This window comes from Apteryx rowi, unplaced genomic scaffold (assembly GCF_003343035.1).
Source record: "Apteryx rowi isolate R43461 unplaced genomic scaffold, aptRow1 scaffold_433, whole genome shotgun sequence".
In the NCBI taxonomy this organism is placed as follows: Eukaryota; Metazoa; Chordata; class Aves; order Apterygiformes; family Apterygidae; genus Apteryx; species Apteryx rowi.
Window position 1 is genome coordinate 311,192 of NW_020450687.1, and position 14,105 is coordinate 325,296.

Genomic DNA, 14,105 nt, shown 5'->3' on the forward strand with positions numbered 1-14,105 from the left:
GTTGACTGGCCAAAACTGACTCATCCCCCTCTTGGGAGGGCTTCAGGTAGGATTGTCACAAAATCATTAAGGAACGTAATAGTTACGAAGTATATAGGTATTATAATCAATACTGGGAGAATAAATGAACTTTGAAATATTTTCCTTTTGCATTCCTTCTCCTTTCCATTCCTTGCCGTTCCTTCTTGGGTTCCCTAAAATAACTTACGAAAAACTGAGCCTGTTACATCCCGGGAAGCGTTTATTCTTTCTTACTTAGCCCACTAGCAAGTTGCTGCATTAGAGATTTATCCACGGGCTGTCAGTGAATCAATGCTGGCAGAAGTATCCAGATTTTGTCCTGTGTTAGTATTTAAATGTTTCTCTCCCACAAATATGTAGGCCTTGCTCTGGGTCTACCATGCCGACAGATGCCTAAAAAAGGTTCTTCGTTGCATCAAGTGGTTATTCTAGTTTTAGTCTAGTTTTGCAGCCTGAATCGAACAGCTTGAAAGCTGTCATGGGAGAGCTTGGGGGTATCACTCAGTGTGAAAACGCTTTGACAAAACCTGCCGTCTGGTGTTCTGCAAAGGTCAGCTCTTCCGTTAGCAAGAGAACAGGGAAGAACTTAAAGAAGCACACTTGAACACTTGTTTCCTTCCTGCTTATTTAGACATTAAATGTGGTAGCAAATGTGGTTAAGACGTGATTGTTGGATTTCGGATGATAACGCAAGACTATAAATAGATCAGTTTTGTTCATATTACTCATTCACACCAATGTTACTCCACAGAGATTATCAAAATGTTAGTACCCACTGATCCTTTGAAGCTTTCTATCTATAGTGTCTTTTGTTCCTTGTAGTCTTTTAGGACTTGATGTACAGACATTTCGGAAGGACTTTCTTGTGCTCTTCAAAATTTCATATTTAAGCTTATTAGATCTGATTCTAAGTTCTGTAATATGGTTTTTCACCCTCTTTAAAAGAAGTTGGTCGTTACGTTAGGCTGAGTCATAGACAAGGGTTTGCCTGCAGGCTGCTGAGGCCATTGGGTTTGAATAGTGACTCAGGAGTCTTTATTTGGCTGTGCTGAGGGGGTCTGACTGGTTGCCATAGTTGTGTGCATTATTTAACTTTTCCATACTCTAGCTTCTTCCACCTTCTTGTCATACAGTGGGTTATGTTCAGCTCCTGAGAGGTGTTTGGGAACGTTAAGCTAATGTTTAGAGAGTTTGAGGATAGATGTTATGAGAAATGACAGTGACGCTTTTTGTATATGGACGTGAAGAATGAGAACCTGCATTATGATTCTGGCTTTGAAAACTGGTACTGGTGTTGCTGGCCAAGATGTGGCAACCAGATACACGTGTGAAGGATTCTGTGACACTGTTCCGGCATGCTACCATGTGTGCATAAAATATTCAGGGGTAGGTACAATGTATTTCTAGATCAGTTGCGTGTTGTGTAAGTGGTTCTTTCAGCGTCTCTGTTCAAGTAGGTATTACCTACTATCTGAAGCTTTTAGTTTAAACTCAAGAGTTTAAACTTTCCATGGAAGCTGTCTGGACCTGACTCCTCCTCAGGCCGAGAAGGCTCTAAAATTCCAAATCTTGGGTTTCGTGGAAGTAGTAGTCTGAACTCTAGATGGTTTCACACTTGGGGGCAGCACTCTCCTGTTCTGGTGGATGTGATCGGTTCACCCATATGCAAGAGGACAGCTGAGCATCTCTGTAGGGAAACGAGTTGTTTGGTGTTTAGTATGATGTCTCTTCACATGACAAAACTTCTGTCACAGAGATATTACTTCTTTCCGAAATAGGGGTGTTGGGGATTATGTTACATTTCTTAGAGTAAATTCCTTTGCTAGTTTTCTGACCTCGGACCTTCTGAGTTGAGTTACAGTGGAGAGCAGGGCTGCTGTTTGAAGATATCTTGACAGGCTCCAGGAATGGGCCGAGCAAGAACTCGGTGAAGTTCAACAAAGACAAATAACGTGTTTCCAAATAATGAACGCGATTCCACTTGAGCTGACCAGTGCCATGAGGAATCAGCTTTATCTCTCTGCAACTGCAAGATTTGAGAGAAAAACCAGTCAAATTATTCTGCTTGCTTTGAAGCTGTTAACCCAGTGAGACTGCTCCTACACCAAATTACGTTTATTCACCTTGCATCCTGGTGGTGGGGTCTAATTTTGGTATTGCTAGACTCTGAATTACAGCAGCGTAAACTGTCATTATGCGACTGTGGCTTAGAGCATAAAGTCCCTGCGTTAAAATTCAGTTGCTGCTTTTCCTCACTTGGATCACAGTAGTGTTTCTTTGCACTAAGGACCTTGTACAATTTCTTAATATTCTCATCTGCTGTTTATCAAGAATAGCATTCTCCACTTCTAGCTGCTGAATCTCGTAACTTGAAGCATGAGTATCGCTCCAGGACAGTGTAAATGGCTGAAGAACATACACAAGTTTTAGTATAAAGAGGAGAAACATTAATTAATGGATTTCCATGTTGAAAAATATGTTTTGGTGGAAGGTAATGGTTTTTGCGCAGAATTTTGCTTTGCAGCTAGGTAAGCTGTTTCTGACCTGGTTCCTCTGACAGTTGATTTATATTGAATGATAAATACCCCGGTGCATACGTAGCTTTCTAAGGAGAGATGATTTCTCTGCTTTTAAATTTTTCATGATTTCTCTAGCAGATGCTTTCAGTGCTTTAATCATAGTTAATTGTGAGCTGAAAGAATCTCTGACTGAATTAAGCCTATTTATAAAGTAAAATCTGTACACGTATTTTTAAATCATGTTTGCCATATCCCTCCCACAAGCACAGACATGATTGTTCGAAAAGAAATGAAGGGCCAAATATTTAAGTGTAAACATTGATGTTTGGCTCTCCAAGTTACTGAGATTCATACAAATAAACAGGTGTTGCTTATCAAAACATGTAAATGGCAAAATCACTTATCTAAATCACAAACCAGGGCAGTAGGTTAACTTTGCCATGTTTTGAGTAAATGGAAAAGGTTAACTAGTTACAGCTAAAAGTACTTCTACCTTGTATTCAGCTCTAAGAGACTCGTACCCTTGTCCCTTCAGGTGTGAGGATTGTTTTGGGTGCACATCTGCAGTGCTGTATGCCCAAAAGAGGAGGAACTTGTATTTTCATCAGTCACCTTAAGTTTGTGGGCTATTTATAGTGCCTCACATAGTTTTTCTAGGCACATAATAAATAAGTAATCTCTGACTTCCCATTGAGGTTAGTGACTAATTTATGTTCTAGGAATAGTGAAACTCATAAACTTGTGTTCTGGCCGCTAGGTACACAATCTGCATTGGGCAGCTTTTATTCACGAATCTTGGAAACTAGAGCTCTGGACTGAACAGTGTGATGGGGGGGGGAGAGGAAATGCACTGAAGAAACATTTCTGTATGTTTTAGATTTTGTAATAGAAGCATGGTGTTTCTTGTTAATGAGTAGTTCCATCAAAATTAAGTGCCTACCTAGATAATGTGCATGTGTGGAATTCGGTGCTTGCAAATGATGAGTTTAACTTTCTTCTCTGAGTTAATGGGCTTGAAGTCTACAAAACTGAATGTTCTGTGGTAAATGAGCGTGAAAGTAACTTTTTTTGTTGTTCTTCATTTCCCTCAGGCAAAATATATCTCCCAGTGCATCGATGAGATCAAGCAGGAACTAAAGCAGGATAATATTGCAGTGAAAGCAAATGCAGTCTGCAAACTTACATATGTAAGTGCCTTGCTGCGATATAACATAACGTTATCTGTAATTTGTCTTTCTTGCTGACTGCCAGCTAGCCTTCTGTCTGAATGTCTGCTTTTCTTCGGTTGTAGTTTCGTGACAGGCTTTTAAGCTTTTGTACGTGCAGGCTGCAAGTGGAAGTGCTCCTGCCCGCGCCTCTGATGTCAGAGGTTGCATATTCCCACTCCATCCATTGCATGGGCACTAGTACTTGTACAATTTTATTGAGATGGATCAGGCAGCTAATCTGGTTGAAAACTAGTCAAACAAAAAAAAAATAGTCGTCGTCTTCAGCTGTGTTGGTGCTTGCCTAGCTTTCCATTTGGTTGCATAAGCATTTGAAACTAATGTTTCAGTTTCACCTTGCACGGCCCTCTGGAGAAGGAGAGGAAAATACTGCTAAAGAGATTTCTCTTTTAAAGAAATAAATAAAAAGAAACACAAATCAAGCTCAACCAAACCAGGAATAAAAACCTTCCACAATGATACTTAGATATCTGCAAATGTAGTACCTGAAATTAGTGCAAACTTCTAAAACTTGCTTCTGGTGCAACTTTTACACTTTTTATTTGCATAGAGTGGCATCGAATGTAGCATTAGCCATAAACTTTAGATAACTTACAGTATTATTTTTGGACTCTTAACTGGTTCCATCTTCAATTTTCTGAGGTATCCAACTATTTTCTTGAGTATCTTATTTCACAACTTTGTTATCTTGGCTTCTCTGTTAACAGTTACAGATGCTGGGCTACGACATCAGTTGGGCTGCTTTCAATATTATTGAAGTCATGAGTGCGTCAAAGTTTACATTCAAAGTGAGTTCTCTGTGCAATTAAAACTATAGTAGCTGAGCTGTTTTATTACTGTATTTAATGGATACATTGGAACATCGTATTTCAGTTTGTTTTCGTCAATATGGAAAGGAAGTAAAATCTTTCTAGTACATGGATGGTTTCACTTGACCTGCTGGTGTAGGTTTCTTCTGCCAGCTATTTGGCTATCTTTTTTTCTTGGTGAAAAAACTTTTTGTTATTTTTTGTTTGTTTGTTTGTTTGTTTTGAGGGCCATCTAAGATTCTTAGTTGCAGGTATTTTTCCTTACGGTTTTATAATTTTTCCAAAAAAGTTTTGTTTGTGCCCTGTGTTGTAGACCTTTTTCACCAAGAAAGGCAGAATATTACTGCTTAAAGCCCAATCTGGAGACTACTCATTCAGACCTGCAAGTCAGGAGTTAAACGATATTATTCTTGCTTTGTGTTAGATACAGCACAGACAACATAAATGTAATATTCCCCATTTCTTCTACTGGCAATCCTACTTTATTTCTACATCTTCTCAGTCATTGAACCCGTAGATTCTAACAAAGTAGAGGAGATGATGCTAGTTTTGATGTCCTTAAGATAGGTGTATTACAACTATGGATGTTACTTGCATGAGATGATTTAAAAAAAAGGGGGGGGGATTATATCAGGAAAGAACTGAGAACCCTGTCATGCCTTTTCTATTATGCAAACTCTTGTCTAATACAGCTTTTTAATATTGCTGATGAAGCTAACAGCTGTTGTTCATTTGAACACAGTCTAAACTTATAAATAACTGGCTTTCTTCTGCTGTCTTGTTCACAGAGAATTGGTTACCTAGCTGCCTCTCAGTGTTTCCATGAAGGGACTGACGTAATTATGTTGACTACTAATCAAATCCGAAAGGTAAAACTTTTGTCTCCAGTTCTCAAGCTTTTTCTTCCATTGTCTCCTTACCCGTAGTTTCAAATCTATATAAAATACCTGTTTTGGGGGAATACAGAGAGGTCTAAGTGGATTTCTGTTTACTTGGTTCACGGTCCACTTTCATTCTGCAGTCTGAGGGATTAATGAAATGCTTGGTAGCTGTCCATAGCTTTTCTTCATGCTGTCTCATACAGCTATATGTTTACTCAACGCAGTGATTGGTGAAGACCATAACCTTTATTAATAGTACCAGTCTCTCAGACAGCCCTCATAAGAATGCAGTAGATCAGAAAAAAGTCTCCATTCCCGAGATAAACTGAGCTGTCATCCAGTTTCATGAACTTTGTGAGGGACTGTTTTCTGCCAATAATAACCGATCAAACTTTTGACTTGTCTTGCATAATCATGTGTAGGCTAGGTGCAGAACAGCAGCCTGTGCCAACGCTGCGTTCGTGTACCAAAATGTGTTGAGTTTGGTTTGGTAGACCTTTTCCTTATCATTTGAATTTCTGTCAGATTTAGTGGGTTGCAGTGTTATTTCTCTATTCTTCAGATTAAATATATTAAAAAAAAAAAAAACTAAGTGTAATTTTCAAAGTATCACTTTAAATCTTGACTAATCCAGTAGTAGATGTGACCTGCATTTTACCATTTAAGTAGCTGGAATAGCTTTTATTAAAAAAAAACAAAACAGTGGAATGTTGTCTGGTATCTTGCCTAAAGAACTAGTGCTTTTCCTTTTCATTATCTTTTAAATTGTTCAGCTCTGACAAATACATATTTTTAGTAATGTTCATCCATGTTCTTTATTATGGAGAATTTACTATTCTGAATCTGTCTCCTACTAGGATCTTCCTTTTTTCTTGTGCCTGAGTTTTTAACAGTTATGCAACTTTGTATTTTAAGTTTGTCACTTCGCCAAAAATGTTAAAGCTAGAATGAACTGCAGAGTTTTGTTGCCCCTTAGAAAGTAGATTTCATTATTCTTAAAGTAGAATATAATCTTTTATCACCTGCAAAAAGTATTAAAATGAGATGCAAATGGTATGGTACCTTAAAGGCTTCCTTAAGTTTAGCTTTCTTAACGTAGTCTCCTTGTACGTGTGATCCTGGGCTGGTAATACTGATAGTTCACGTGGGAAAGCTCTGTGCAGTTCACTTCATACTTTTGTTTCCCAATAACTGCAATTAAGGACTGATCCTACAATGCTTTGTATTTCATGAGGTCTGGTTTAATAATTGATACTAGAATATATTCAGATAGAAATATTGATTTACTTAACAGTCTGAAGCTTAGAAAAGCCTGAAAGAATATATGGTATATTAACTTCAAATAAATACAAAGAAACTTCACAAATAAAATATATTCTGCACACTAGCTTGTGTTCTGTCTTTATTGGACTGAAAGTCATGAAGCTGTCAGCAAATTGGAAGGAAAATTAACTCGTTCCTCTGACAGAGAGGTTAAGTTGGGCACTATTAAGCACGCGACGCGATTACTTGTTTCCAGTGAAGTGGATGACAGTTTTGCTTTGACTTAACAGGGTTACTATCTAATTTCAGATTTTTCAGATTTAATTTCAGATTTCTTCAGGATTTTAAACACATTTGTGATTGTGTCTGTGTTTAGGGTGTGTGGCCTGATATGTCTAATTGCATTTATGCTGTAGTCTTCCTTCCAGTGTTTAATTATGATACTTCATGCCCATTATTAAACCATATCCAAGCAGGGCTTGGATAACATGCCTCTCAGCAGTTGGTATAAATATTCCCATGGAATAGGAGCTCTGCTTCATAATGAATGAATAATATTGGTCTGAGAAAGTTGTTTCTCTACATCCTGTGTAATCTTAAATTTTTGAGCCTTTTTTTCCTTTTTTTAGGATCTGAGTAGCCCTAACCAATATGATACTGGAGTTGCACTGACTGGCTTGTCCTGTTTTGTTACTCCAGATCTTGCCAGGGACTTGGCAAATGACATCATGACACTGGTGAGTTGATAAGAAACGGATTTTTGCCATACATATGTGTGTAAAGGAGGCTTAAATTGTTTGAATCTGGTAAATATCTGTTAAACTTCGAACTGTTACAAGTGGAAACTAACACTTTGATATTCTTGTGGGGCTTTGGGGGAGCCTTTGCTGATGTTAGTTAGCTCAAAGGGGTGACTTTGAATATTTCTGTTAGTTTGGGTTATAAATGACAGTACTTTGCTCTCTCTTCAAAAGCCAAATTCTTTAAAAGTAGCTGAGTCCCATGGAGAACAATCTTGAGAGATACTGATGTTGATACGTGGACCTTGAAGAGTCCTGGAAATGTAAATTTGTTAGAGTCTGATCTTAGTTGTTTCATTAACAGATGTCTCATACAAAGCCTTATATAAGGAAGAAAGCAGTGTTAATCATGTACAAAGTTTTTTTGAAATACCCAGAGTCCCTCCGTCCTGCATTTCCTCGCCTTAAAGAGAAACTTGAAGATCCAGACCCTGGTGAGTGGATTTTAATAAATTGCTTCTACTCAAAAGCATCTAGGTATAAATGTCTTTAGACCTGGTGGAGAGAGAGAACATGTAAATATTCTGTAGTCATTTTTTGAGTACTGATTCATCATTTAATAGGTGGATGAGCATACGAGAGTTTTTGCAGAAGTTACCATATTAAAAATACATTCTTTGAAGCGTCCGTTTCTTATTTCGTAGGTAACGTTATTGAAACTGTATCAGCAGGTTAAGTATTTATGGGATAAAACTACTTAATGATTCCTGGTTTGTTGTATTTAGCCTGACTATGGAAAATATTTCAGTTGATTTCACATTTTTTTTTGCTTCCTATGCACTTTTACAAAGCTGCAGTTATTGGGTTGCAATAGATGTGCTTAAAATAATTTCACATAACCTAGTATTTTTTTTCCCTATTTTTTAAATTTAAACTTTGAGCCTAAACAGCTTTTGGTCCCTCTGTACTGTGTCAGTGCAATTCAGCTGTAGCGTAGGAAATTTGCAGTTGCTCTACATTGTATTCACACCTCTGCTCAGCCTTCCCAGGAGATGCTGGTCTTCCCTCACTGCACCAAAATGCTGTACACTCGTGTCAAGAATTCTGTGTGTAGTGCAGTTCTGTGAATTCCAGTTGACTTTGTGTGTGTGTTTAGAGGGACAAATTTAAATACATATACTGGACTAATTTGATAAGGGTGCATAAGATCCATCTTCCAGGGACGATCTTTTCAAAAAAAAAAAAAAAAAACTAAACAAAAGGAGAAAATAGACTTCTTAATGCTGCTTTATGATAAAAAGACTTTTATACTAGAAAACCTGGACTATCTAGAATAGAAGATTCCCAAATGAAAATAAGGGATTTTGAGGCTGAGCAACTGAAAAAGAAATGAGCATGTTCAGTCAGATTGTTTAACAAGTCTCTCTTTTTCTTGTAGCTCTTTAATTAAAAAATGTCTAAATTACTCATTTTAAAGAAATGAGCATCTCGAAGCCTTATGGTGGGTAGGACTATTAATTATAGTGTTGTCTGTGTCCCACAAACAAGCTGTCCTTGGAAAAGAAGGAAAGAGAATGACAGTGTGCTGTTCGCTGACTCAAAACAGATACTCAGCTTGTTGAAATATCATAAAGCAACCAAAAAGGAGGGCAGCCAAAATTAAATAAAATCCTTTTTCAGTTTGTTTTGCATTGTTTTTCTTTGTTCACTGCCTCATTTTTGGCAATGAGGCTGAGCCATACCTCTTCTGACATGTCTGAATCTTCAGCTGCTTCTGTTCTGGATATTCTGCACCGGAAGCTTCAATTGCCATTAAGCCTGTGATGAGATTTCTGCTTTTCCCACTTCTGTTTCTCAGGTGTGCAGTCTGCTGCAGTAAATGTTATTTGTGAGCTGGCTAGACGCAATCCCAAAAACTACCTTTCCCTTGCTCCACTGTTTTTCAAGTTGATGACATCGTCAACCAACAATTGGGTTCTCATCAAAATTATAAAACTGGCAAGTATTCTAGATCTATCTTTACGGGATTGGGATTCTCATTAAATTATTTTGGGTGTGGAAATAGATCCCCTGTGTGGAGGTATTGTTACCATTAAATTAAAATAAAAAGAAACCAGGAATCTCTTCTAGTATTTGTGAACATAATCAAAGGGGGAAAAGTATTTTAATGTAGTTTTGTAAAATATAATGAATTGCAATTTAAGTGATGTTTTTACCTGCTTAAAACCGGCTATTAAATCAGTTTCTTGTCCACACTTTTTGAATAGTTTGGTGCTCTTACTCCATTAGAACCTAGGCTGGGGAAGAAGTTAATTGAGCCTTTGACCAACCTCATACACAGGTACGTACGACAAATATTACTTTGTTTATTCAACATCGGTGATGTGCCTACTGGGCAGATCAGTAGTTAGTAGTCTGGTGATGTGTTTCTGAGCTTTTTCTGGAATCTGGAAATATTGCTTACAAGTGTCAAAGTTAATTGCATCAGGACTGTTGCTGAAAAACTCTAGTGAGATATAAAACCTAAAAGGAAAATGTTTGGATGGGAGTGAGCAAATTTGAAAAGGATACCTGTGTATCAATGAGGGGTGCTCCAGCCAAAGTAATTCTGTCCATCCTCCTAATACTGCTTCTAAAGCTGGCTCTGAGTAAACCAGCCAGCAGGCTTGCATCCAGATACCTAAAGAGGGCTCAGTTCATTGCAGCACTGACAAATGCATACTTCTCCAGGAAAAGCAGCAAGACGAACAGTATGCATCTCTCATCCTGTCTCTATTCCACCTCCTTTCCCTCACTATCACCGTTGTTATTCATCTAATTACTTGCGAGGACTTCATCCTGTTTGGTTTCCGTTGTTTCAGTCATTTCTGATCTAATATCGCTTGTGCATGAGGCAAACCCCCCTGCCATCCCCCACTAAATGCATAGAGGACAAAAATGATTGTCCTAGTTCTGAGTGCACTGGAGTCTTGGATGCTGTGGGCTGAGTGACTTTTGCAACGTCACTTGTGACTGCTGCCTCCAGAGCTGTTTACTCATTACCGTTGCAGACCTTGCTTCCCAGTTCTGCTCCTTTATTGCTTGCGAGATTCACTATGTGACTGGGAGGTGCTTCATCTCTCAGCTTTTCTTTGAAGTTCTCAGAATTGCATTGTATTTACGCAGTGTTGAACTGGCAAGAGTTTTCTTGAATTTAAGTTTTGGGGGGAATCAAACACTTAAAATGTGTTGCTCTCTTAAAGGAGTGAGCAAGTGTGTACCTATGAGCCAGTAGATTTTTTGAGAGGTCTTTTGCTTGTGCCCTACTCATTCTGTTTGGAGAGAGATTTCTTTGGGGTTCTCTGTCTGCCTTTCTTATCGTGTTTTTTTTGATCTTGGGGAGAGGATTTGATTTAATTCTTGGCCAAGATTGATTCAGGGCTCCATAACTGGTGCTGAGGTTTTGAGTTATCACTTCCTTCCTCATTCCTCATGTCACAGTGCTGTTACTTGCTTCTTCCTGGAGAAGAAATGGTTTAAAAGCAGAACCCTGTAGATGTTTTGGAAGTCAAGGATGAGGACTGCAGAACTAGCGTTTTTTAATTTTCAGTAGCCACTCCCCCTCCTTCTGTCCCCCCAAGAGTTTTTGAGTGAGAATTATTTCATCTAGTTTGAAGGTATGTGGAACAGAAGACAATCTCCTGTGTAATTAAAGGTGTTAACTAGTGTCAAGATATTGCTGACAACTCTTCAAAATGTGCTGGTTGTATTCCTTATTTAAAATGCTTGATTTCTGTTTCAGCACCTCAGCCATGTCTCTCTTATATGAATGTGTGAACACAGTAATAGCAGGTGAGAACTGAAATTTGTAACCTAGAAAAGAACATGATTAACTTCGTCATCAATTAACACCAGCTATAAACCTTTTTAACTTACAGCCTATTAATAAATTTTATAACTGATTTAAGTTGCCTGGCAAACTTAAGCAATTTGTTTCACTGTGTAGCTGTGACTAAGATCCTTTGTTGTCGGTAGATAAGGCTGAGTTATTGCTGTTATGTCATATTTACTAAAAGCTAAAACAAAGCACTAACCAACAACTAGTAATTATTTGTACGCAGACTCCTAAATGTTGCTAGAACTATGAAATATACCAGCAGTGATAAAATTAAAATTCGATTGATGCCTCTTGGAAGCTTTGACAAAGTTCCTTGTGTGAGGAAAAGAGTAGACTTATTTTTGCATCTTCGTGGCTTAAAAACTTGGTGCAATTCCTTGAAGGATGTCATTGAAATCATTCATCTGTAGTTGGTTTCTGTTCGTTTCTGATTGATGAAGGGGGTGTGAACCAAAAGGAGAGAAAAGCTAAGGTGATAGAGTGACACAGTTTTCTGGTCAGACTTAGCACTTGCAGATTTTTTTTTCCTTCCCTCTGTTCTCCAGTAGATTAGGATTCAAATTCAAGGTGGCCTTACTCAGCGTTGCACATAGTAAAAATGAAGAGGTTCTAACAGCAGTGCCATTGTTAAAGATGCATTAAGACATTTCTTTTAATAGGGATATTGCCTAGGTTTCTCCTAAAGCAATAAGGCATGCATTAAAACAAACAAAGTTTATATTTTGAGTTAGAGATGATACCTCAACCTTTTTTGCTATGTATGAATTAACCTCTTCAGTAGCACAAGCATATTGTAATGCCTTCAGCCTTGATTCAGAAGGTCCTTTCTAAGGTAGATAAATCAATGATCCCCTGTCAGCTCTGTAGAAAATGTAGTAATTGGATTGGGATTTTTGTTCTGAACATTTGTTGCTGGATGTCATAGCATTTGTAAAAGAGAGGAGGCTTCGTGTCTCAGCAGTGCTTGAACTAATGTTGTATAGGTTGGTCCCAAAAGTGAGATAAGGAAGTGTAAGAGGCATTGCGTCATTTGACATCTTTTCCTGTCATGGTCTATCTTGAACTTTACAGAAGCAGGGGTTTGCTAGCATCCACAATTTGGCCATAAGTTTGGCTTGGGGTTGTAGTTTGGGATTCTTGGGGATTAGTGATACAGAAACTTCCTGTACTAGATCAATCCAAGTAGGAGAGGGTGATCTGCCACTCACTTGACATCTCTTCCATGAGGCAAGAGTAACACTGGGTTGAATTTCTTTGCGGATGAGTGTGCACTTTCCTGAGATAAACAGGATAATTATGTTGTTCAAAGGGAAGCCTGGATACCCAGGACATCTCAGGAAGGGCTGTTCAGGGACAGTAATGTGAAATTCAAATTCAGAAAACAAGATGAGAAGTTGTATTACCTGTATTAGTGCAGCAGCTTGCACCTGCCAGCTCCTTGCATGACCTGAAATGGTAGTATCCAACACTCTTTTCCAGAAAAGTAGCTCTGCAGGATTCTTGAGAGCAAAATGCCATAGTATTTATTAGTCACGAAGGTCAGCATGTGTGACTGATTCAGTAAGAAGCTGGTGTTGGCACGGACATGCCCTATGACAACAGCAGTTAGCGAGATAATGCCACTTCTTCTGCTTGAGGTTGCTTGCTGCCACAGCTTTACAAATGTCCGGTGTAATCAACCCTAAGACCCGATTTTTGCCCCAGTCTCTTGCTGACTTGATTACAACTCCAATTTAATTACATTGAACTCTAGGATCCGTTGCTGAAACTCATTATGTTAGGGAAGCGCACACTTAAATATTCAGTTGTGCAGTAGCTGATGACACATTTACAGTCTTGGCCGCTATGGGGTATCAGTAAAATGAACATTAATGAGAGCAAAGCTTAATGAAAAGCAGCTTCAACCTGACTGTTGCAACAGTTTCTGCCTTTGCATTTTTTTCTGTCCTGCTATTTATTAGTCTTAGTATATAAAACTATAGTTTATGTAACAACCTCTTCCCACCCCCCTTTGCAAAAAGAAATCCATAGGCCAAGAGACAGAAAAATCATGGCATCTTTCCTTGTGAGCTAAACTAGCTGTTGACCTTTAGGTTTTGTGTTGTAATGTAAGCAACAATTCAGAATACAGAAAAACTAACTGAAACTTGTTTCTGTATTTCAGTTTTGATCTCTCTGTCCTCTGGGATGCCTAATCACAGTGCTAGCATCCAGGTACAGCACTTCTTGGGTTTGGGGCGGGATGGTGTTTATTTGTTCTGCTCTACTGTGTCATACCGAAGGCCATGGAGAAATTGGATTGTGTTCTTCTGCCAAAAGTCAAAGTAGTGGCTCACTGAAGAGGTCTCAGCTGGAGTCTAACTGACCGAAGCATTTTTCTATATAGATTCTCTAATTTCTGTTGCTTTAAAATGCAGATTCTTCTCATCTGGAGGTTTCTTAACTGTTGTATTCATCTGCTACTATCAGTACAATCATGAGAACGGTTCTTTTTGTTTTAAAATCTGTTAGTGTAACAGGATTATCTTCCTAGAAGCCATAGGTCTTGGTCAGAATCCTTCCTTGTGTACTAGAGGCGCCCTTGTGTGCTGAATGTACTTTATTAAGAAAAACTTTAAAGACTTTTAAGGCTTGTAGTAAGTGTGACATGCTCTTTTTTTCAGCTTTGTGTTCAGAAGTTAAGAATATTAATAGAAGATTCTGACCAGAACTGTAAGTATGTTGCTTGTCTTTGTGGAAGCTTTTAGTGACCAACCACTGGAGAGAAAT

The 14,105-nt window shown here is 38.3% G+C and overlaps 1 protein-coding gene across 1 annotated transcript in view; it reads left to right on the top strand.

Annotated features, from left to right (window-relative positions):
- The window catches only part of AP3D1 (adaptor related protein complex 3 subunit delta 1), a 46,348-nt gene that overhangs the window by 10,852 nt on the left and 21,391 nt on the right, over positions 1-14,105 (top strand). The window contains exons 2-11 of the mRNA XM_026076517.1: positions 3,632-3,727; positions 4,474-4,554; positions 5,364-5,444; positions 7,349-7,456; positions 7,824-7,953; positions 9,318-9,457; positions 9,727-9,800; positions 11,241-11,290; positions 13,501-13,550; positions 14,000-14,048. Coding sequence (XP_025932302.1) covers positions 3,632-3,727; positions 4,474-4,554; positions 5,364-5,444; positions 7,349-7,456; positions 7,824-7,953; positions 9,318-9,457; positions 9,727-9,800; positions 11,241-11,290; positions 13,501-13,550; positions 14,000-14,048 — 859 coding nt within the window. The remainder of the gene's footprint in view (positions 1-3,631; positions 3,728-4,473; positions 4,555-5,363; positions 5,445-7,348; positions 7,457-7,823; positions 7,954-9,317; positions 9,458-9,726; positions 9,801-11,240; positions 11,291-13,500; positions 13,551-13,999; positions 14,049-14,105) is intronic.